The sequence below is a fragment of the Globicephala melas genome, chromosome 8 (assembly GCF_963455315.2).
Source record: "Globicephala melas chromosome 8, mGloMel1.2, whole genome shotgun sequence".
In the NCBI taxonomy this organism is placed as follows: domain Eukaryota; kingdom Metazoa; phylum Chordata; class Mammalia; order Artiodactyla; family Delphinidae; genus Globicephala; species Globicephala melas.
Window position 1 is genome coordinate 104,734,478 of NC_083321.1, and position 24,896 is coordinate 104,759,373.

Consider the following 24,896-nt stretch of genomic DNA (forward strand, 5'->3'; position numbering starts at 1 on the left):
TTCTGAGAGTTGTCTTTTCGTCTTGTTTATGGTTTCCTTTGCTGTGCAAAACTTTGAAGTTTCATTAGGTCCCATTTGTTTATTTATTTTTTTATTTCCATTTCTCTAGGAGGTGGGTCAAAAAGGATCTTGCTGTGATTTATGTCATAGAGTGTTCTGCTTATGTTTTCCTCTAAGAGTTTTATAGTGTCTGGCCTTATATTTAGGTCTTTAATCTGTTTTGAGTTTTTTGTGTGTATGGTGTTAGGGAGTGTTCTAATTTCATTCTTTTACGTGTAGCTGTCCAGTTTTCCCAGCACCATTTATTGAAGAGGCTGCCTTTTCTTCACTGTGTATTCTTGCCTCCGTTATCAAAGATAAGGTGACCATATGTGCGTGGGTTTATCTCTGGGTTGTCTCTCCTATTCCATTGATCTATATTTCTTTTTTTGTTCCAGTACCATACTGTCTTGATTACTGTAGCTTTGTAGTATAGTCTGAAGTCAGGTAACCTGATTCCTTCAACTCTGTTTTTCTTTCTCATGATTGCTTTGGCTATTTAGGGTCTTTTGTGTTTCTATACAAATTGTGAAATTTTTTGTTCTAGTTCTGTGAAAAATGCCATTGGTAGTTTGATAAGGATTGCCTTGAATCTGTAGATTGCTTTGGGTAGTATAGTCATTTTCACAATGTTGATTCTTCCAATCCAAGAACATGGTATGTCTCTCCATCTTTTTGTATCATCTTTAATTTCTCTCATCAGTGTCTTATAGTTTACTGCATACAGCTTTGTTGCCTCCTTAGGTAGGTTTATTCCTAGGTATTTTATTCTTTTTGTTGCAATGGTAAATGGAAGTGTTTCCTTAATTTCTGTTTCACATTTTTCATCATTAGTGTATAGGAATGCCAGAGATTTCTGTGCATTAATTTTGTATCCTGCTACTTTACCAAATACATTGATTAGCTCTAGTAGTTTTCTGGTAGCATCTTTAGGATTCTCTCTACATAGTATCATGTCATCTGCAAACAATGACAGTTTTACTTCTTCTTTTCTGATTTGGATTCCTTTTATTTCTTTTTCTTTTATGATTGCTGGGGCTAAAACTTCCACAACTATGTTGAATAACAGTGGTGAGAGTGGGCAACTTTGTTTTGTTCCTGATCTTAGTGGGAATGGTTTCTGTTTTTCACCATTGAGCAAGATGTTGGCTGTGGGTTTGTCATATATGGCCTTTAATATGTTAAGGTAAGTTCCCTCTATGCCTACTTTCTGGATGCTTTTTTTCATAGTGGGTGTTGAATTTTGGCTAAAGATTTTTCTGCATCTATTGAGATGATCATATGGTTTTTCTCCTTCAATTTGTTAATATGGTTTATCACCTTGATTGATTTGCATATACTGAAGAATCCTTGCATCCCTGGGATAAACCCCACTTGATCATGGTGTATGATCCTTTTAATGTGCTGTTAGATTCTGTTTGCTAGTATTTTGTTGAGGATTTTTGCATCTATGTTCATCAGTGATATTGGCCTGTAGTTTTCTTTCTTTGTGGCATCTTTGTCTGGTTTTGGTATCAGGGTGATGGTGGCCTCGTAGAATGAGTTTGGGAGTGTCCCTCCCTCTGCTATATTTTGGAAGAGTTTGAGAAGTCAATCTCTTAATATGTATGTTCCTTTTACCATTTTCTTAATTGGATTTCTTATTGTAATTCTTTTCCTTCTCTTGTGTTAGCATTTGTTGTAGAGCTGGTTTGGTGGTGCTGAATTCTCTTAGCTTATGCTTCTTTGTAAAGATTTGAATTTATCCATCAAATCTGAACGAGATCCTTGCTGGGTAGAGTAATCTTGCTTTTGGGTTTTTCCGTTTCGTCACTCTAAATATGTCCTGCCACTCCCTTCTGGCTTGCAGAGTTTCTGCTGAAAGATAAGCTGTTAACCTTATGGGGATTCCCTTGTATGTTAATTGTTGCTTTTCCCTTGCTGCTTTTAATATTTTTTCTTTGTATTATTTTTTGATAGTTTGATTAATATGTGTCTTGTCATGTTTCTCCTTGGATTTATCCTGTATGGGACTTCCTGTACTTCCTGGACTTGATTGACTGTTTCCTTACCCATATTAGGAAGTTTTCAACTATAATTTCTTCAAATATTTTCTCAGTCCCTTTTTTTTTCTCTGCAGTAGTTATTTCCACTATTTTATCTTCCAGGTCACTTATCCATTGTTCTGCCTCAGTTATTCTGCTATTGATTCCTTCTAGAGAATTTTTAATTTCATTTATTGTGTTGTTCATAATTGTTTGTTTGCTCTTTAGTTCTTCTAGGTCCTTGTTAAACGTTTCTTGTATTTTCTCCATTCTATTTCCAAGGTTTTGGATATCTTCACTATCATTTCTCTGAATTCTTTTTCAGGTAGACTGCCTATTTCCTCTTCATTTGTTTGGTCTGGTGGGTTTTTACCTTGCTCCTTCATCTGCTGTGTGTTTCTGTCTTCTCATTTTGCTTATCTTACTGTGTTTGGGGTCTCCTTTTCCCAGGCTGCAGGTTCGTAGTTCCCGTTGTTTTTGGTGTCTGCTCCCAGTGGGTAAGTTTGGTTCAGTGGGTTGTGTAGGTTTCCTGGTGGAGGGGACTGGTGCCTGTGTTCTGGTGGATGAGGCTAGATCTTGTCTTTATGGTGGGCAGGACCACATCTGGTGGTGTGTTTTGGGGTGTCTGTGAATGTATTATGTTTTTTGGCAGCCTCTTTGCTAATGGGTGGGGTTGTGTTCCTGTCTTGCTAGTTGTTTGGCATAGGGTGTCCAGCACTGTAGCTTGCTGGTCATTGAATGGAGCTGGGTCTTAGCGTTGAGATGGAGATCTCTGGGAGAGCGTTCTGCATTTGATATTACGTGGGGCCAGGAGGTCCCTGCTGGACCAATGTCCTGAACTTGGCTCTCCCCCCTCAGAGGCTCAGGCCTGACACCTGGCCAGAGCACTAAGACCCTGTCAGATACTTGTCTCAGAATAAAAGGGAGAAAAAAATAAAATAAACTTATATTTTAGAAAAAATGTTAAAAAGTAATGAGAGAAAGAAAGAAGAGAGCAACCAAACCAAAAAACAAATCCACCAATGATAACAAGCATTAAAAACTGTACTAAAAAAAAAAAAAAGGACAGTCAGAACCGTAGGACAAATGGAAAAAGCAAAGCTATACAGACAAAATCACATAAAGAAGCATACACATACACACTCACTATAAGAGAAAAAGAAAAACAATATATATATATATTAAAAAAAAGGAAGAGAGCAACCAAATCAATAGGCAAATCTACCAATGATAATAAGCTCTGAATACTAAGCTAAGATAAACATAAAACCAGAACCAAGTTAGATGCAGAAAGCAAACCGCAAGTCTACAGTTCCTCCCAAAGTCCACCTCCTCAATTTGGGATGATTCCTTCGTTGTCTATTCAGGTATTCCACAGGTGCAGGTACATCAAGTTGATTGTGGAGCTTTAATCCGCTGCTCCTGAGGCTGCTGGGAGAGATTCCCTTTCTCTTCTTTGTTCGCACAGCTCCCGGGTTTCAGCTTTAGATTTGGCCCCGCCTCTGCGTGTAGGTCACCTGAGGGTGCCTTTTGGGAGGTCTGAGGTCTTCTGTGGGTGTTCACTAGGTGTTGTGTAGGAGTTGCTCCACGTGTAGATGTATTGTTGATGTATTTGTGGGGAGGAAGATGATCTCCGCGTCTCACTCCTCCGCCCTCTTGAAGGCGCCGCCTGGACTTTGAAGTGAAGAAAAACAATACCTGGTTCTCTTTTTTTTAAGGCACTGCTTGTTTGGTTTTTTCTGTTTGTTATTTGTAAAGTTTTCCTAACGGACATGTATAGCTACCGAATTTACTTCTAATGCTTCTTATTGTCTAAGAATGTCACTGAAGACTATAGATTTCCTAGGCCACATTCCATGCGATTTACTATATAATGTTCTCATTCTTTTATAAATATTTTGTAATTTTTATTTGAATTTTTGCTTAAACCAGGATTTCTCTTTTCAAGTAATTTCCCTGATTTCTCTCTTAAGTCTTAATTTTAATGTATTCTGTTCTGAGAACATGGCTCATAGCATTCTGACCATTAAATGTATTGAGATTTTTTTTTTTTTGGCCTGAACATAGCTGGTTTGTGAAAATTCTGTTGTGTTTGAAAAGGAGGAGCATTTTCCATTTTTTGAATTCAATTTTTTTCTCTCTCTGTGTTGATCATTTACCTATCTATCTACATAACTATATCTGTCTAATTCATTTATTTTCAGATTGTTGATTGTGTTATGAAAATTTTCTGAGAACTTTTTTTGCTTATTTGCACTCTCATTTTTTGAGAATTGTATTAATATTTTTTATTTTAATAGAATTGTCCATTTCTCCTTGCATATACAAACGTTTTTATTTTGTAACCATTCTGTTCATATCACTGAAGCTCATGACTGTTATTTCTTCTTGGTGGGTTGTACTATTGCTCCTATACATACCACTGTTTCTTGTGGTTAGTCTTTTTACCTTGATTTCTGTTCTTTGATATTAATATCTTTGTACCTGTTTTTGTTATTATTTTCCTGGCATATTACTAAAACTTCTGTCTTGCTTTATTTTATTTGTATTTCTCCTAAGTAGGCTAAAACCAAAAATTTCCCCCAAATCTGTGAATCTCTGTGTTTTGATAAAGTTAATATATTCATACTTATTGGTAGTATAATCTTAGTACTTTTTCTAATTATCTACCTCTATATTTTCTATTTATCATTCTTTGCAGTTGCTTCTTTAGCCCTCTCTCAGATTTTTTGCCACATTTTTCTACTTGTCTGTGTTTTTTTTCTTTTCCTTTTCATTCTTTTATTTCTTCTCTCAAATAGTTTAGATGTTATATATTATCTTTCAATTTTTCTGCAGCTCATCCATACATCTTTAACATGGAATTAAATGTATTTTTCTAAAATTACCTAGAGTTAATAATTAGGCTTTTTCCTTTTCTTAAGGATACAGAATTTTAGCATTTTAAAAAAATTTCCTTATTTCCTGTTCCACTGCTCTCCAAGCATCAAAACACTCGATCTCTTCCATGTTAAGAGCAGCTGATACTTGAGTTTCAGATAAGTATTATTTTTTTTCACAAAACAGTAACATCACTAATTTTTAGATTTAGTTGTAATATTACTGGTTTCTTTCTGTTATTACATGTACCTGTATTACTTTGGGACTTAAAATACACTTCTTTATCTTCTTGATTATTTTTCGTACTAATCATCCTGTTCAATTAACCTGTCCTGATGCTGACCAGTACCTAGTGCAGATAGAGCATCTAGCATTGTGCCTTCTGTGAGGTATCTCTTGACTCCTGCTTCTGCTTGTTATCTTACCGCCACCGCCTTAGTTTGGGCCATCTCACTTTTGCCTAAACTCTTCCTTTGACCTCCCAGGTGACGGCTCTGCCCCCCTATGAGTTAGCATAAGCTAAAAAAGTCCGCTTTTTTGCTGGAAGGCTCTGAGATTCTAGAGTTCTTTTTTTATGCCAGTTAGTGCCATTTATCTTGATCTATTCAGTATCTTTTACGTTTATAACCGTTGGTCAGTCTCCCTCTTAAACTGTAAGCAACTGTAGGAAAAAAACCAAATTTGCTAATAGTTTTATCTATAGTACTTGTACAGTGTCCAGCTCACAGTAGGTGCTAAATCAGCCCTGGGCCATCCATCAGATGAACCAGTGTTTCCCTGGATGCAGTATACCTGTATCTGGACAAGACACAGAGCCTATCACAATGCCTGCAAAGCTGGGGCCCAATAAGCCTCTTCAACTTGACTGAGAAACGGAATACAGCTCTATATTACATTTGAAGGAAGTAAAGACATTCGGCACGTTTGCAATCTGACCAGTGTTCTTCTAACATGAGGACGGCATTTGGAATCAGTAACTGTGGTGTGAGGCTGGGGTCAGACCTCATGGGTTTCCCTTCTGGATGGATGATACCGTGTCACCCTGATCATTTTGCTGCTCGCTTTTCCATCTCTAAGATGTGGAAGAAAAGTAAAGGTGAGCGAACATACCATCCCCACCAATGTAGACATTAGCATTCCGATTGTCTTTTCAGGACTTGCACTTTGACACATGATTTGGATTGAACTATGACTGTGCATGAAGTAGACACACGCTTGGATGTGAGTGTGGGAGCGGGTGTAGTGGTACTTTCAGCTTTTATTAAGACTCTCACCTCCTTGCCCCATGTAGGTGCCTTCCTTGTGCAGTGACATTTCCACAAACATTTCATTTCTAATAACATCAAATACAAACATACTCGTTAAAGCCACGTTACCTGTGTGGCTGCGTGATGGTATTTCCGGATTGCTGAAGGAGGTGTGGGCCGTGTCTGTGTGTGCACATTCCCATCAACGGTGGGTGACGGGACCCTGAGCATGGAGGGCCCCGGAATCTCCCTCTCTCCTAGGAACACTCCCGCTTTTGGAAGGGATGGATTCAGGGAGTCACTTCTTCTCCCATATGTTAGTAGCTAATTTTAAGTATTTCAGTATTTTGCCAACATATTACACCCCCAGAAAGCTTCCCCAGACTCACTGCCAAGGGAATAGAACTGAAGCCTGACTCATCTATCAAGTCAAGAATCTACTCAATTAAAAACAATAAGTAAAGAAATCAAAGTTAGAGCCAATACTAATCAGAGTTTTAATGTAAAAATCAATCTTTTGTTTACTTAAAAAAAACCAAATAATTATATTTGTCTACCTGATTGAGCCATAATTGTCTTCTAGTAGGAGAGGTCATATACATTCAGCCACCAACTTAGTGCTGTTGGCTTTACGTACGTGCTGTGTTTAATCCTCTGTGGTTCCTTTTGCTCCCCCAGTTCACTAGTAGGGCATCTGTAACTCACGCAGCTGAAGTGTCCTCTGAGCAACCCAGCTCTTCCTAACCTCAGTGACCACACAGCTATTCTGCCTCTAGGCCTCAACTTTATCCCGATACTTTCTTCTCTCATAAGATGCTGTTTTTGTTAATGTTTTTATTATTATTACATGATCTGTGTGTGTGTGTTTTCTTTTTTGCTCTGTGTTACATAATTATGACCAATGTCTGGACCAGTAGAAGGTGGAGAAGGAGTTAGGGAGGTTGGTTCCAGCACCCCCTCCACTGCCCAAGGGGAGCTTCTCTCTCTGCATCTTCTCTCTCTTCAGGACGTACGGGTCCTGCCTTTCGTCCCATCACTTCTCTAAGAGTGCTTCCAAATCGACCATGCTATCATCACCTCTACCCCAGTCTCCCATCCAAAGACAAACATGACAATAACAAAGATTGCAGATATTTTAAGAAAGGGTTATGAGATAGAATATGCAAATGTACTTTGAAAATAGAAATTCAGTGCAAAGGTGTACAAGAGTTAGTGTTATGGATCTGCCCATAAACAACAGAATGATTCCTTCGTAAGCTGCCTCAGATTCATGTATTTTATTTCCCTACCATTTAGCCTTTGTATCATCCTAACCGCAAGCTTATAGAGAATGGTGGGAATGGTCTGCACACAGCGGACGGTGAGTCAGTACTCTTAGTCAGACAAAGGGCAGAGCGCATAGGCTCAGTGACTCAGGAGTGATTCAGGAGGCTGTCTCTGTCTTTCTTCTTCTAGGCATAAATCAAAGACTCCAGCTTTCTAGGCTGCCAGTTCAACACCTTTTATAGGCACTTCATTCACTCAGAAATTAAAAATATATACATACTCCTTAGAGAAAGTACCATTATTCTTCAGCTTGACACATGATTTGATTTTAAGCCTTATATGTCTCTTCTACATCCTACTGTGGGTTAGAACCATTCCAATGTCTATGATGAACGGCTGTTGCTGCCTGGGCTGGCCACCTCCCACTTAGACTCCACCGATACCCTCCTCGAAGAATCATTGCCTCCCCCTTCCCTGCAGAAGCCATCTGTGTAGTTACAGGGACTGCACATGGACAAGCCAGGTGTTAAGAGTATCACGTCGTGTCTTCTTACCACTAGACCTCCTGTCTCCTGCCTTACAAAGCAGTGCTCAGGAGCACCAGGAAGGCCCATTCTGGCATCCCTGTCAGCACACCCAGCCCCTGCGGTCACCACCCTCGTTCCCTCCTCCCCTCTCCCCACACTCCTGATTCCACACACACTCTTTTGTTCTCACCATCACCTCTTCTTTCACAGCCTGTTCTTTGCAACAAAGCTGAAACCCCTTCTCCCTGCATTCATCCACCCCTTCCAGGTATGGTTACACTCTTAAGGATTCAGGACTTTCAGTTACAAAGAATACAGTTTGGGGAAGTGAGCACATGGGGCTGTTTACTTGGACAGAGGCGGTTTCAGGTATCTGTACACATTCTGGAGTAAAAGGAATGACAATGGGGACTTCCCTGGTGGTGCCGTGGTTAAGAACCCACCTGCCAATGCAGGAGACATGGGTTCGAGCCCTGGTCCCGGAAGATCCCACATGCCATGGAGCAACTAAGCACATGTGCCACAACTACTGAGCCTGCACTCTAGAGCCCGCGAGCCACAACTGCTGAGCCTATGTGCCACAACTACTGAAGCCCGTGCTCCGCAACAAGAGAAGCCGCTGCAATGAGAAGCCTGCGCACCACAACGAAGAGTAGCCTCTGCTCATTGCAACTGGACAAAGCCCGCGTGCAGCAACGAAGACCCAACGCGGCCAAAAATAAATAGATAAATACATTTATTAAAAGAAAGAAAGAAAGAAAAAAGAAATGACAGTGGACATGGAGCTAAAAGACCTCACTCTGCTCCCCGTTCACCTTCAACTCGTATGAACCTGAAGATGTTACTGCCCTTCTCCAGACACCACTTCTCCGTGTGAAGTGACAGTCGGGGACGCCCATGGAAACGTTCCTGGACGCTGTGTATTTCACAGTCTTCCCAAAATCTGGCTGGTAGAACTCAATAGGCTTCTAGGAGATCATGAAGCCAAACGATTCAGAAATATATAAACCTTTCCTTAGACCAGACTCCTCCTCCCCGTGAAGTCTTCCAGTTAGATATTTACATAGAGGGAAGCGGCCAAAAGCCGCAGAGTGACAACTTATTGTCAAATGGGCGGAGTCATCAACCCCCATGTAGGGAAGTGGGCTGTTCCGGGTACCCCAGGGACCCTTCTACCTCCAGGTTCAAGCCTGGCGCCCACCCTCATACCACGATCCGTGCAGCCTCCTGGGGCACAGGCTGCCGGGACCCACGTGAGTGCCGGAGTCATGCGCATGACCTGTAGGAGCAGGAGCCACTGGCCCACAGTCCGCCCAGCTAGACAAGGAGAAGCAGTGGGTGGGCAGCTGTCCAAGCCCCAAAGGCCGGGGAGGGCGGGGTCTCCTCTGAGGGAGGGCTTGATTCACTGTACGTTCCGCCAGAGTCACCTCCAGAAATACCCGTTCCCATTGCTTTCACTGTCTCAGAATCCCCGGCGACTCTGCTTCTCAAATTCAGTTCACACCTCTCAGACATCACGACCTCCCAGGTAAGGCCCAGGTGACACGCCTTCTCGGTGCTCTTGGACGCACAGCTTCCAACCCACCAGCTTGGGTCACCTTGATTTCCCCGGAGCCCCACGTCCACCTCCAACCCTTGGCCCAGTGGTCCCCCTTGGCATGGATGAACTGCCCCATCTCGTATTCAGAGTGGACCAGGGCTGATGCCTTTCTCATGCCTCTCACTGACCACCCTGATTGTTTCACTTTGGGTATCAGTTTCACTGACATTGTAGACCAAGGTGAGGCGAAGAGCAGGGTTTGGGTGTTGGGAAGCCCTGGCCGGTGGCTCCCTGTGTGACCGCGGACACGGTACTCGGTCCCTGTACGTGCCGACGAAGGGTAAGAGCGTTCAGCCTCCAGGGCTGCTGTTAGGGTTAAGTGAGAAGACACATGAAGATGCCAGCACGGCATCTGGCATACAGAGATGCTCACTAAACAGGGGTTTACTCCCTCCACCCCAACCCTTAGGAAGATGGATTTGGTCCATCTTGACTCCGTCTGTGACCTTATTTTAATTCCAGTTTGGTCCATCTTGACTCTGTCTGTGACCTTATTTTAATTCCAATTTGATAATAACACTAATCTTGTAAGTAAGGGACCATAGACACCTCCATCTCTTCCTAGGGCTTCAGGCAATATCTAGGTATTTGCCAGCTCTCAGGGGAAGTAGTGTGGGGAGGAGAGGGGGAGCAAAGGGAGTTTGTGTTCATCTGTCCCCACGTGGACCCTTCAGTCCAGATGCTTTCAGTTGCAAGTGACAGAAACTCAATCTGAAATAACTGAAGCAAATAAGGGTGTGTGTCTGCCTTCAGGCTTGACTTGTCCTACTTTCAGTGATGCTTTCTCTTCTTGGTTCTGCTCCTAGTTTTGGTTGACTTTTTTCCTTGCAGACTTTCTCCATCTGTTAGGAAATTTACCCTCCGGAGCAGCGTCCGTTTCCAAACAGCGCCTAGAAAACTCTCAGGGAAGAAACTGATTGGTCAGCCCTGGGCCACTTGCCCACGTTCGCACCGAGAGGGTAGCAGCCCAGTGAAGCCACATGGAGTTGATTCCTGGGGGCGAGCAGGACAGTGTGCCAACAGCCCCCACCTCCCACGGAGCCCAGAGAAAACTGCTGGCAACAAGCATCTGGGGGCAGTGACTCTCTGTCAAGTTCATGCTGAATATTACCCAGCACTATGATTGGTTTTTTCAAGCAAGCTCATTATAAAGACATTGGAGCCAATGTGTGTGTTAGACGTTGTATCAGGGCTTTCAGAGTCTTCATTTTGGTTAATTCACATCGACTCTGTGAAGTAGATATTATTATTTCCACTTTAAGTACAAGATGGGCGGAGATGAGCTGAGATGAGAAAATTGAGGATCGCAGAATTGAAGCTGATAAATGGAATTAGACTCAAATCCAGGTCTTCTGATTTTAAATGTTAAATTTTTTCTGTTATATTACTGTGCCGTATGGCTTCTTTTTTGAGATGATGATGATAACTCGTAGAAACCCAGGCGAGATGACTTGTGCCTATAATTCCAGTTAGAAAACACAGACCGTGTTCCGCTTGTAGGAACGTGGATTTAAGTCTCTGTGTCCTCTGTGCTGCTAAGGGTTCGACTTTCATTGTAATATCAGCATAGGCAAATTATCAATAAATCAGGGAATCGGCTTTGAGTAGAATTCTCAAAATAGACACCACAGAATTCCAGCATTATTGGTACCCTGGCCACATCACATGTGTTCACATCAAAAGTGACCGTATAACGCGGGAGCCACATTCAAGATGGCTTTCCAGGGAGACCCCTTGAAAATGTGGGGACCGCCTTCCTCCTCCAGCATGGCTTTCTCCCTCCAGAAGGGACACAGCAAGTCAGAGCTGGGCCCCCTGCTCCACCCCAGGTGTGGGAGGGCAGGCAGACCCCCCTGCCCCGGAGGCGGGCTCACCACCACCCAGCCTCGGCCAGGCAGCAGAGGCAGAGTGGAGCAGTGGGCAGCACTGCTGCCAGCAGCAGCGGGCAGAGGCAGAGTGGAGCAGTGGCATTTGTTAAGTCTTGAACATTATTTCAGGGCTGCGCTTTAGGTTGAAGCCCCCGTGGTCCTTTCCATAACAGCTGCAAGGAATAAAACCCGCTGCCCACCGCCTACCCCCAGCACACACACTCCTCCTCCTTGTGGGCCTCCATCTCCAGCCCTGGACCAGGCCCACCACGTGTGCGTGGCTGTCACCCTCCTCGCAGGCGGGAGGGCTGTGCTCAGGTTCAGCTGGCCTTTGGACCGCGGGGCAGCCAGGCCCACTGTGACCTTCCAGGGTTTGCCGTCTGGGCTTGCCGTCCGGTTCAGCGAGGCACCAGGTGTGCATGGGCCAGTTCACAGAGAATCAATCCCCATTTGCCCTTCAGCTCAGAAGCTGAAGTGCAGAAGCTTCAGCTCCCGGATGATGAACGGTTCACAAAATGCCATCCTGGCTGCCTCTCCTCAGAAATTAAAGACCTCATCTGTTTCCCCTTCCTTATTCCTTATTTCTTATTCTTCTTCCTCATTTCTAATCTGCAAACAGAAAAATCACTTCTGCGGTAAATTTTTCTTAACTTCAAGGAGTGTGGATGGTGAGAAAATACCATTCTGCCTAGGACAGGAGGCCCCTTTCCTGACGTTAATTTTGTCCTAGGACGATTCATCCTCCTCTGACCCTTGAACTGGGAAGTAAATGGTGCATATCGTGCATCTGGCTAATCCAAGAGGCAAATCTCATCCTGCAGACACCTGATGAGAAGTACTTGAGCCTCCAAGCTCAGTGGAAGGAGCCCTGATTGTTGAGTGAGGAGCAGTGATTTCCAAGAGTGCCCTCCAATGAGAGCTCCCCCCAAGTCAGGGCCTCCAGAGTCACAGAATCCCTGCACGGCCCAGGCCACCCCATATGGAAGGACCCAGACACCCGCTGTTTGGGGCAATTGCAGCAGAAAAGATTCCCGGCCCTGAGGCCCGAAAGACTGAGATTAAAATGGAAAAAGGAAAGGAAAAATGCAGACTGCTGCGATGTGATCCACCCATTAGGTAAGGGACAGGCCTGGTTGAGCACACCCCTGGGTGGACCCGCTTTCTCCTCTGTAACTATATCAGTGATCTTTTGAATATCCAACAGGCCTGTGTGGGTGCCCCTGTGTCCAACCCACAACAGAGGAGAGGAAAAGATGTCTTCTCCACTGTGTGCTTCTGTGAAACCTGTAGGCCGCTGGAGAATTTTACTCCATGGTAAATTCCAGCATTGAAAGAGATACAGCTCTCCAGATAGCTTAGCACTGAGCAGTACTGAGTCCAAATTAGACTTTTGGTTTGACAGTCCCTAAGGAGAGATTTCACCTTGGTGAACACAGGAAGTGCGATTCCGGAGTGAAGCCCCCCAGGAGTTTGGTTCACAAGTGCTGAGAGCTCCTCCCTAGGACACGTAGCAGACACTTCAGTCTCCATTTGACCAAAACGGTAAAAAAGATGAAAACTAGCTGATGGTTACGATGTATGGTGATGGTGGGCATGAGCTGTAGCTAGTATCCCCATTTCAGACGTGGAGTTGAGATGACTGAGCCAAGGTCCCGAGGCCCCAGGGATCGGAACCAGCTGGATGCAGCCCAGCCTGTGCGCGCGGTCAACAAGCCGTGCCGACCATGACGAGTGTCTGTTGAGTGTGCCCGTGTGTGTCAGGCATGGTTCCATTATCTGTGCATAGAGGGTAACTAAGATGGATCAGAATTTGTGCCAGGGTTCATTTTTTTAAATCTTTTAAAAATTTTATTGCAACATAGCAGGGCAAGGTCAGGGCTCTCAAACAGCTTTCAAGAGCCCCAAAGTTAGGTGGTGTATTTCCATCCTCCATTTTTGATTTATGGTATCGCCTGACTGTGCATCCTTCCCTCTGCTTTAGATCTGGTCTCTACCTCACTTTCAAGGTATAGCATGACTCTCACCATCTCCAGAGGACTTTTAAAAACTATCATAGAAAATGCCCATCTGCCACTTCCTTGCATTCAGATAAAATTACTAATTATCTGCACCAACCATTTGCAACTCAGTTATTACTAAAAGTAATACATGGGTTTTCTATATGCTTTCTATGGATGTATGTGTTGTTTCATATAATTTTTAATAACATAGGCTATTAACATAGGCTATTAATAGCAAAGGGATGTATAAAGAAGATGTGTATATACAATGGAATATTACGCAGCCATAAAAAGGAATGAAATTGGGTCATTTGTAGAGATGTGGATGGACCTAGAGTCTGTCTTACAGAGTGAGTAAGTCAGAAAGAGAAAAATAAATAGCGTATATTAATGCATATATGTGGAATCTGAAATATTGGTATAGACAATGTCATTTACAAAGCAGAAATAGAGACAGAGACATAGAGAACAAACATATGGATACCAAGGGGGAAAGGGTGTGTGTGGGATGAATTGGAGGATTAGGATTGACATATATACACTATTGATACTATGTATAAAATAGATAACTAATGAGAACCTACTGTATAGCACAGGGAACTATACTCAATGCTCTGTGATGACCTAAATGGGAGGGAAATCTAAAAAAGAGGGGACATATGTATACGTATAGCTGATTCACTTTGCTGTACAGCAGAAACTAACACAACATTGTCAAGCAAATATACTCCAATAAAAATTAAAAAACAAAACAAAAACAATAGCAAAGGGGTTATACGTAAGACTGTCTGCTATCTATTTGAGTCCCTTATGGTAGTTAGCATAGGATAGTATTTTAGAGGTTGGTCTGAGAGACAAATGCTCAGGTTCGCATCACATCCTGGCTCCATTGCTGACCGGCTGTGGACAAGTTTTCCTTGAGCCTCAATGTCCTCATCTGTAAAATGGGGATGATAAGTGTACCACTTCATAGGTTGTGAGAATTTAAAGAGAAAAATGCATGCAAAACACTGGCTCTCATGCCTGGCACGTAGCAAATGCTCAATAAATATCAACTAGAATGATTAGTTTATTACTGTGGGCACACCTGTGGGTGCTTAAAAGAAATTGGTGAACGTACAGATTTGTTGCAGGTCCGGGTGAGGACACTTGTAAACGTTGGTCTGTGTCTCTTCAGGTAGGGATGAAAGGCTTACCAGTGACCCGCTGTCTTCCTCGTCGCTCTGGAGAGCAGTGAAGTGGCAGTAGAGGAATCCACCGTGCCTCCTGTCTTCTGTGCTGGGCGGTTATTACTGTGGCCAAAGCCACTCCGGAGCATCCAACTGCACGTGTCGCTCTGTGGAGCACTGCACAAGGAGACCAGTCTAGAGATAAAATGCTTGTCCCTTGGGAGATCAGAACATCAAGGGCATTTTGGTGGACGTGTGAATTAGAACGCAGTGGCAGAAAAAAAAAAAAGTTAATACAGAAAGCCTTTAAAATAAAAAGAGACTTGAGACACAGCCCTTTAACTGTACAGACGAAAGGCCACGGTTCACAGAAATAAAACGACGTGCTCACGGTCCCTCAGTTTGTGTGGAGCTGCAACTGGGATCCAGGTCCCCAGACCCCACTGCTCCTTCCACTTAAGTCGCTGGGCTGCACACCTGCAGGGGGCGCCTCTCTCCTTCATGCACAACACAAGGTGAGTGACGCCTCTGAGGCTTGTGCAAAATGGCATTGCTGCTTCCAGTTCACCTGTGCACCCAGCAAGTACTTTTGTTCTATGCAGTTCAAGGATATGTACATTCACATTATTATGGGGGTTACAAGAAGTATAATAATTACTGTGGAAATCTGGAAGAAATACTTCAAAAATGTGTGTGTTGAGGCATCATGATGGTATGCGTGTGTCAGAATCAGCTAAGGAAGGTGCCGTGAACAGGCTAAGTTTTCCAGAATTTTTGTTTGCATCACATAACTTGCTTCCCATAAGAGAAAACCACAAATTAGATCATCAGTTTTCAGGACCTTAGAGTTAGCAGATCTCTCAAAAAGTCATCACATCCATTAGATTATTTCTGTCAGAGTTATATTCTTACCCACCATCAAGGAGATGCATGTCTGCAACTCTCTGAGGACATTTTGCAACCACACACAAAGTCTGTACTCAGAAAGTCCTTCAGTGTGTCTAACCTAAGTCTATCTTGCTGCAGTTTAAATAAACCACAAGCACTTACATTATTTATCTTAGTGAAAGTGGATTGACTGAGGCATGTAGAATAAACTCACCCCTTGTTCCCTTTTGGAGAATCTTCTCCATATTCGGACTGCAGTTCTTCTCAAATCTCAGAAGCCCCATCTCTTTTCATGGTATCATACACACATGGATGACTTCAGGAAATAAACTTAGTGAATGAAATATAGGAGTAATACAAATATTCTGAAACAGAAGTGACAGGAGAAGAAAATAGAAATTTATTATTTTCAAAGCCACAAAGTAGGAGGTTGATTGGAAAAGGTGAAAGATGAGAGAGAGAGAGGGAAAAAATTTGTCATTGAATGATATTTTCATCGGAGAGGAAAATAAGTACCAACAAATGAAATCTGACGCATCTTTGCAAGTTTCACCAAGCTTGAAAATGTCCCTTTAAAATTTCCCGTAAGCGGTTGCTGGCTGCGGGATTTTTCCAGTGTAAAGGGAATCTGAGTTCAGGAGGCCAGGGAACGCCAGAAGGAAAGGGATTTTTTGATGCTTGGAGTTCTGAGACTGTCAGTTTAAAAAATGAAAGTAATAAAGAAGGGGCAAAGTGGCATTTATCATACCATCTCTCCAGGCTCCTGTCTCTTTAATCAGCTAGCCTGATTTGCCCAGTAATTGATTCCTGAGTGTGTGTGTGTGTGTGTGTGTGTGTGTGCGCGCGCGCGCGCGCGCGTCCGCGCGCACCCGCGCGCGTGTGTTGTAGCTCTGTCAATCCTTGGATTAGAACCAATGATTGCAGCTTGTAGGAGGGCTGTCCAGGGCCAGATTGTACGAGGTGTCTCAGTGCCAGAGTATGAGGAGAGATAATTACTGAGAAGTCACACTCTCTCCCATCCTTGGCTTTCTTGTGGTGTCCTTCAGCAAAACAGTGGATTTAAATCTCCTTCCACCAGCTCCAGAGCAACGCAATCTGTCAGGAAAGAAAGAAAGAAAGAAAAACCCCGAACCTGACAAAAAAGAAGAAAAAGAAGAAAAAAAAATCATGAAAACCATCCAGGCAAAAATGCACAATTCTATCTCGTGGGCAATCTTCACAGCGCTGGCTGCTCTGTTTCTCTTTCAAGGTAAGAGCTTGCTATTGATTCGCCTACAGTCGACCCAGGAATTGTACAGCGTGCTGTTGGTGATTCGCAGACTCTCTGAGTCGGCTCTGCTGTGCGGTTGGTTTGCAGGTGGGGGAGAGAGCGTCCGAGCAGCATGGCTGGGACTCCATCCTCCCTCCCAGGCTGTGAGGATATTGATTTGATGTTGGCTGCTGCCGGAACGGTGGGTGGGTGTGTGGCGCGGGGGGGCGGGGGGGGGGGAATGTACGTGCAGAAGTAAAATGTGTCTGGGGCTCCCGTGCGGTACGTGGCTGTGTGCTGGTCCCCTGGACCTCCGTACATTCTTGCACACACACGATAGATGGAGACACATGGAATCACGGATTCGGAGGGCGACGGGGCTGCTAACGCATTGCTTATGGTACTGGGAAGAAATTACGAGAGGAAACTTTAAATATCTATCGGCCAGTAAACTTGCAAAGCTTCTGCAAGGAGCACACAGAAAACGCAGGCTAGGCATAATCAGGTACCTGTGCATCGTGGTCAGAGAGCCAGCTAGAAGGGCTGGATCGGTCCGCAGCAGCGGTGGGCAGCGGGGTAGTTTCCCATGTGTTTTGGGGTGTGTTTGTGGAGGGGGGCGGCGGGGCGTGGTAACAAGCAGATAAGAGGCTGTAGGAGCCAGCGGGGCTCTGAAATTCCGGAAAGCTCTCCTAAGTTGAACGGAAAGAGGCATGAAGAGTCGAATACTAATGTTTGGTTTCTTTCTCTTCTGGGAAGCGGAGCTGAGGGGCTGCAGTTGGGGCCGGGCTTGCTGGGGGTGAGTGCGCGCTGTGACGTGGCCCTGCGGTGCTGGGGTGGCTTGGGATCCGCTTCAACCTTGAGTCCGCTCGCTGCACCGGGTGGCCCCGCGCTCTGTCCCGGCTTTCAGGTCCCAGCAGCCGCATTACCTGCCCACCTGCTTGCTCCCACCCACCCTGTCCTTTGAGGGTCTGGCTTGCCTTTCTTTTTTGAAGATCCCTGCACTCCCAGGGACTGAGACGGGCAGAGGAACTTCCCCCGGGTGGTCCAGCAGCATCTCCCAGAGGACCACGCGTGGAAGCTCAGCGCTGGCAGCTGAGTCCCCAGAGGAAAGTTCACTCCCAGGGGGTGGAGAAGGCTGAGGAGTCCCACCCACCTGATTCCCTTCCCCACTGCAGCACGGGGCTTTCGTGGTCCGGACTGGTCCCCACCTCGGGTCCCGCTGACCTCCCTCTGAGGGTGGGCTTTGGGGACTGTCCCCTTGCCATAGTTGCAGGGGTGACCACGCAAGGTGGGCAGAGGGACCAGGCTGGGAAGAACCAAATGCGCGTGTACCTTCGGCTGGGGCTCGAGGGGGAGGAAGGGGGCCCCGGAAGGATCTGAGTTGGATGCAAGCAAGTCCCTTGCGCGGGATCTCCTTGCCTTGCCAGCTGCACCCAGCCTCGGGGGCGCCGGCCTCGGGGTGTCTCTCCTCCCTCACTGGGTGGTGGGTGTGAGAGTGAAGGAGGCCACGTGGCGGCAGCCCTGATTGACTCGTCTTACGTAACAAGGAGCTGTGGCAGCATGTGTGTGTGTGTGTGCGCGCGCGCGCGCGCGTGTGCAAACCCCTGCTTGTACTGGGTGAACAGGGGCTCACCCAGTGAGGTCAGAGCCCCAACTCTGGCAGCGGGGAAACTGAGTCCAGAGCCAGGTAGCCTCAGGGAAACAGCTTCTATCATGCTAACCACAGAAATGGAAACTAACTAGGCAAGGGGTGGAGTGAGGGGTCAGAGGAAGGGACAGGGAAGGTCCCAAGACCTCCATAATTTCCATCTGTCCTGAGGTCTGTGTCTCTTCCATCTGTAACTTCAAACCGGAGACAATGGCCAAAATTCCACCATCCACAGCCCCACGGGCTGCATGCCAGGAGCCCCAGGGCCATACTGAATTTACATATAAATTAGCATACATGATTTTTTTTTAATCAGAAATAAATGCAGGGAAGCATAATATTTGCTCATACTTTGAATCAATCCTGAATAGATGGGAAGGAAGTGGTGATGCAAAATTCTCCAGGGGGAATTCTGATTTTGCATTCTTGTTGCCCTCTTGGGGTGGGGATGGAGGTGACTTGGTTATCCCAGATCTCCTCACATTCTACCAAATCCTGCTTTTCCTAAGACGAATAATGGCCTTATTTGTGCTACCCACCTCGAGCCGGTTCTGAATAGCCTTCAAAGTGTCACAAAAGAACAGGGCTGCACAATTTTAATGCAAAGGGACCCCCAAGACCCCTGAGCCACATGCCAGTTGGACCAGCCAACATGATGTGTGTTTTCTCTTCAAGGGGTTGAGAGCTGGAGTCGGCCAGCTACCTCTTATCAAACTCACAGAGTTACTGAGGCAGCCACGTCTTGCCTGCAGTAATCCACCCCTATTGCATTGACCCAGTGGGACTAGTTAGAATGCAGTACACATTCTAAGGCAATTTTTTCTTCTCCTCTGTTTTTGTTTTAAGCTGGCTCTTCCTAAAGCCGTTACTTCCTGGGTTTCTTGCCTTCTTGAAAAGGTGCCCGGGGCTAGGGGCAGGTGATGGACCCCTCCCTGACCTGCTTCTCACCTCTACCCCACCAGCAACCATGATCCAGCTTAGATGGGGAGGGAGTCAGCACTGATTAGTGATGGGTGGGAGGCAGGGGGTGATTAGCGCCCTGGGGCTCTGGCCCTAAGAAGATCTGAGGTTGATTAACAAGAGCCCCTCCCAGTTCCTGGGAGCCAGAGTGAGGACCGAGGACGGGATTAGGCGCTGTCCTTTTCAGCACACCGCCCACCTTCTGCCACTGAGAGGCTCTGAAAGGAATGGCTGGTGGTGCTGCAGCTTCTCTCCTTCTAGTAACCCGACCATTTCTCCTTCGAAGGATTAATGCTCCTTTCAACACTTTCCGAGGAGCTTGGCTAGATTCCTGTCTTAACCTTTCTCATTTTCTCTCACCTTCTCACATCCCACATCAACACACCTGCCCACTTATACACAGGCAGGGCAGCGGGGAAGGGAGAGGAGATGGGGCTAGGTTCACCCTCTCGTTCTCTGGGCACCAGCAACATGGACACCGTTCAGCTGGGCGGATTGGCCAAGTTCCTGCCACTCACAGTAAACACTTGGGTGCCAGCCGCAGCCTGAGCTGGGCAGTGCTTCTGAGATGTGAGGGGGGCAGATGAGACCATAACAATGTTTACCGGCAAAGTGAAGAATCGGTTTGGGATGATGGGATCCTGGGCCTGATGTAAGCATTGTGGGCACTTGGAAGCATGGCCAAAAACAACTTCAGGCGAGACTGCAGAGGAGCTTCACGGTGTGGACCCTGGCTGCCAGGCTTGGAGCTGCCAACTGGGGGCGAGCCATGGGTGAGCCGTGGATGGCACAACAAATGCAGCTCGCCTCCATCCTTCACACACAGTGACGGTCCTCGGGGCATTTGATCGAGGTGGCCGGAGGGTCCCAGCCGGGGCCACTCTTGGGTCGCAGCGTTACTTGCCAGGCACACAGCCTTGTCCTGGTGCTGCTTCTTCCCTTTGTCAGTTTTAAAGCCAAATACGAGCCCTGGAACCCCTTCTCATCCTGTGACATCTGCCCCTGACTTCCGTGGTTTCCCAGTGGCCTCTCCTAGGGTGCTGAGATGAAGGGTGCTGAGCTGTGTCCCTGAAGGGCCTCTCCTGGTCCCCTGCTTGTGTGCTCTGCCACGCACTGTGTCTCAGCAGCTCCCCGGGGCTCTGCCCCTGCACCCACGCAGTCTGGCAGCCCTGAGAAGCAGTGACCCAGGCTGGGGCCAGCTATGTGTCGTGGATGGGCCACACCAGTGCTGGCTTTAGCCACAGTTTACCCCTTGGGGCGAGGTGAGCTATCTCAACATCCTAAGCAGTGGTGACATTTCTGAGTCAATGTGGGACACATGATTCTGGGACGTCCAGGAACATGCTGGAAGGATTTGTGATGCTCTTGCCATCTGCTCCTGGTGGGAACACTTTGGAGAGGACTGTTGTGTCTAGGATTTGTCCCTGTTCCAGAATTTTTAGGTTTGGAGCTCACGACCTGCTCTTGCCTCTTGCCCCTCAACTAGGATGATAATGACGCAAAAAACTCCCACTTTGCTTTATATGTAACCCCAGCGGAGGTCCCTCAGACCCTTCCAATACCCTAATGAGTGTGCCTGACAGATTTCCAGCCAGTTCTGGTGGCCTGAGCACAGCTGGGTGGGCAGCAGTACATCCAAACTCAAAGTCCCCCATGTTGTCTGTAGGTGGAAATACTTCCCTCTGTGCGCCCGCCTCCCCACCTGCCTGCCAGGATGGGGAGCAACTCCCCTGGGTGTTGTAGGGACTCATTAAGGCTTGTAACGCGGCAAACATGCGGTGCTAAGTGGAGCTCCATGCTGAGCCTGCTGGTATTTACGCAGCTCCTTCTCTTTCTGCTCTACTGGCTTGTTACATGTTTACTTTATGTCTGTAGTCATTTGAAATTCAATAAAACTAATTAAACATAAAAAATGAAAACACTCAAAAATAAGGTAATCGATGATGTACAGGTCGGATGGGGTTGGGTACCACATCTTCCCAGGTGTCTCCTCCCACCTGGTGGCAGAGGCCTCTTACCCTTAGAGGATGTGCTGGTTAAGACAGGAAGGGACTTAGAAGAAACATGCGGCGGGGACCATACCTCCCATCGTTTTGTAGGAGGAGACTGTTCAGGGAGGGGGAAGGGGGTGGGACCAATGGCAGGGGGCGGGGCCCTGGGAAGGGGGAGGGTGGAGCCAAGAGTTTCAGAGGGAAAAGAACAGCTCTAAGCTGTACTGGCAAAGGGTGGGAAGAAGAGGACTCTATCCTCTGCCTTGACTGATTTTGTCCAGTAACCTCTAGAATTTTAGTTTATGTATTTATGTATTTGTTTCTGCAACCTTCTGGACTGAGCCCGCTCTTGCTGTGGCCACTTAAACTTACAAGAGCTTCAGCGAAGAGATGCGTGTGTTCCTCCTCCATCCCTTGCCTTCTCACTCTCCCTGCGTCTCCCTCTCTTCCTCTCCCCTGTCCTCCCTCCCTCTTTCTGCCCTCTCTCCTCCTTTCCTCTGCCCTCCCAATTCTCTTTCTCTCTCTCCCCTTTTCTTTCTCCCTTTCATTTTCCCTTCTCCTCCGTGGGAAACATAATTGATCAGCTGACAGATCTGGGTCAACCTGGCAGGGGTTGCTCCGCCTTGCACAGGCTTGCCTAGGAGAGGAGGGGAGTCTGTCCTCCCAGGTCACCAGGAGCCCAGATGACGCGGTGCAATGATAGTGGGGGGACCAAAGAACCAGTGGCGAGTTCACGCCCCGTAAGTGTGGCTGGGACCCCACTGACAGCAGCGTCCTCAGCTGTTGTGTGTCCCCGACACTCCAGTGTTCCACGTCCCTTTTCCCTTTGCCTCTTTCCTGCTTCTGTTTAGTTTCTACGCCCTGCTTGTTCCCGTGTCCTTGTTCTTCTTTCTGCTTGCCTCCCTACCTTTTCTCCTCTTTCCAAAACCAAGACAGGAGATCTCAGAATCTCCCCCACTTAAGTCATATTAGAGAAATGGCCTTTTGTTTACTTGCAAGAAGAAAAACAGAAACTCTGCCAGAAGAGCTCTGTAAGTCATTTGCAAACCGCAAAACAAACCAAAAACGATACACATTTTCATTGCTGAGAAAAAAGTATTTCAAGAGAGACTGTCAAGCTGAGAAACCAAATATTGGAAAACATGTTCTTCAGCTCTGTTACTAAGGACATCTTAGGTTACTAAATTTGATTTCTTTCTTTCTTTCTTTTTTGGCTTCTCGAAGAGTATTGTCCTTTACAGCAATAAAAGAATGTTCAAAAGATGGACTGGTTTTGGCTTCAATTGCTCATTCAAATTCACTCTTCAGAGGCACCTCCTTTGCTTCTCCTTGGTGGTGGTGTCACCAAACTCTAATCCAACACAGACTAGACCTAGTTGTTTATTTGTCCGTTGGTTCAATCACCTGGCAAGTGTTTATTGAGTTCCTGTTATGTTCCCTGCATTGTCTTAGGTGCTGGGAATATATCAGTGATCAAAGCAACTAAAGACAGAGTATGGGGACTTCCCTGGTGGTCCAGTGGTTAAGACTTCACCTTCCAATACAGGGGGTGCGAGTTTGATCCTTGTTTGGGGAGCTAAGATTCTACATGCCTCGTGGCCGAAAAACCAAAACATAAAACGGAAGCCATATGGTAACAAATTCAATAAAAGTCTTTAATAATGGTCCACATCAAAAATAATCTTAACAAAAAAAAAGAGTACAGTCTCCCAGATTTGATTTCATTTGCCATTCTTTATAATCACATTGGGAAGAACCAACAGGACCAGAAGCAAGGAGGGCACGTTGCGTGTCATGGCCTCCTGCACAGTTGCTTGTGCAGATTATGATGGACGGGAAGAACGCAGCAACCCCGGTTGCTTGTTTTTAGATGGGGAGTACTGGGGGAGGAGGCTCCTCCTGGCTCTGGGTCCATCATGTAACAGCTGCTGCCTCTGCTACGCCACCTTGACTCCTGCCGCAAGGGGCTCAGGGATGTGTGATGCTCCCTCAGTTAGCACAAGGATGGCGAAACCTGGCGTGAGGTAGTTGGCTTTGCGACTGTTGGCTCTTGTCATTCGAGTTATTCGTTGGTTCTTGGCACTGCTGCCATCCTGTCCAGTGGCCTGTGCAGCACGTTTGTGCCCTGCCTTCTGCATAGAACTAGATGGTCAAAGGGGGCAAGGGGGGCAACTTACACAGGGCAGGGCAGGGTTTGCTGAGGCAGCTGGTCGGGGTGAGGCAAATGCCGTTCAGGGGACTCTGAGGGATTCAAATTTCAAGGTAGACTTAAGATGACCTCCCTTCTGAGAACCTATTTTGTCTTTTGCTAACCACTCATCACATCCTAATTTAGGGTTCCTGGACTAGTAGACATGCGTCGTCATTTATTGGTTCTCCTCTGATACTCCAGCTGTGGTTGGGACACAGTCTTCTTTCAGTTGTCAACTTGTGTGTTCAGCCTCATGTACCCAAAGGGAATCGAGCTTTTCTTCCGCCCACGTTGTGTGCTGTGGCTGCCCCGTGGGTGCCTTAGGAACACTGCTTACCCCACTGCTTCCATCTGCATTTCCATAGTGGTGGTGATTCTTCTTAGCTCTTCCCCTGTAGGAGAACAGGTAAGTATCTTTCTCACGGATCCATGGTTCTTCCAAGTCAAGCAACCTGGAGCAATTGTACCTCTTCTGACCCCGTCTCAGATGTTAGAAGGTCCTCAGTGGGTAGGTGCAATGTGTCTTTATTTGCAATATTCCCATTTTCTAAGCCAGTGGTCTTCTAATTTGTTCTACCATAGAATCACCTGAGGAGCTTTATAAACGTGTCCATGTCTGGGCCCCATCCCGGAACAATTACACCACAGTCTCTTTGTGAGCTGTCTGGTTATTTTTCAGAGCTCCCTAAGGGGTTCCCATCTGTGGCCAGGTTTGAAAACCATACCTCTCGAGTCATCCGAAAATGTTCTCCAACCTGGAATGAGACGCATCCACTCCATGAGCCTCAGTTGCTTCATCTCTAAAATAAAGCAGTTGGACTAAAAGATTTTCAAGTTTCATTTCAAGTCTCACATTTTGCAATTCCGCAAATCGTCTTTTTGAGTCTAGTCCTTGAAAGGTAGTGGTGCTAGAAGAAAATATTCAGAAGCAGTATCTGTTTGTAGGAAGGTAAGAATATGAACACAGTCACAGACGGACGACCAAAGCCGGAACGTGCGAATGGTGTGTGTGCACACAAACACCACACACTGTATCATACATACTGTCCCACATATCCGTACACGCACGCGCTTCTTCATCAAGAAGGCATCCTTCAGAGGGCTTCCCTGGTGGCGCAGTGGTTCAGAGTCCGCCTGCCGATGCAGGGGACACGGGTTCGTGCCCCTGTCTGGGAGGATCCCACATGCCGCAGAGCGGCTGGGCCCGTGGGCCATGGCCGCTGAGCCTGCGCGTCCGGAGCCTGTGCTCCGCAACGGGAGAGGCCACAGCAGGGAGAGGCCACAGCAGTTAGAGGCCCGCATACCACAAAAAAAAAAAAAAAAGAAGGCATCCTTCAGGTGGGAAGAAA

At 46.3% G+C, this 24,896-nt stretch overlaps 1 protein-coding gene and 2 long non-coding RNA genes across 3 annotated transcripts in view; 2 read left to right on the plus strand and 1 right to left on the minus strand.

Annotated features, from left to right (window-relative positions):
• LOC138842790 (uncharacterized) overlaps window positions 1-15,129 on the plus strand; it is a 398,664-nt gene extending 383,535 nt beyond the window's left edge. Inside the window, exon 6 of the long non-coding RNA XR_011377671.1 lies at window positions 14,629-15,129. This is a non-coding gene — a long non-coding RNA (uncharacterized lncRNA). The remainder of the gene's footprint in view (window positions 1-14,628) is intronic.
• Window positions 13,373-16,336, minus strand: LOC132597727 (uncharacterized). Its single transcript, XR_009565023.1, has 4 exons — window positions 16,257-16,336; window positions 15,723-15,873; window positions 14,648-14,797; window positions 13,373-14,388 (listed from the first exon to the last, which is right to left on the minus strand). It is a non-coding gene; the product is annotated as an uncharacterized lncRNA (long non-coding RNA).
• Window positions 16,337-16,429: 93 nt separating this feature from the next.
• The window catches only part of NTM (neurotrimin), a 931,803-nt gene continuing 923,336 nt past the window's right edge, over window positions 16,430-24,896 (plus strand). The window contains exon 1 of the mRNA XM_030841612.2: window positions 16,430-16,757. Coding sequence (XP_030697472.1) covers window positions 16,676-16,757 — 82 coding nt within the window. The 5' untranslated portion in view covers window positions 16,430-16,675. The remainder of the gene's footprint in view (window positions 16,758-24,896) is intronic.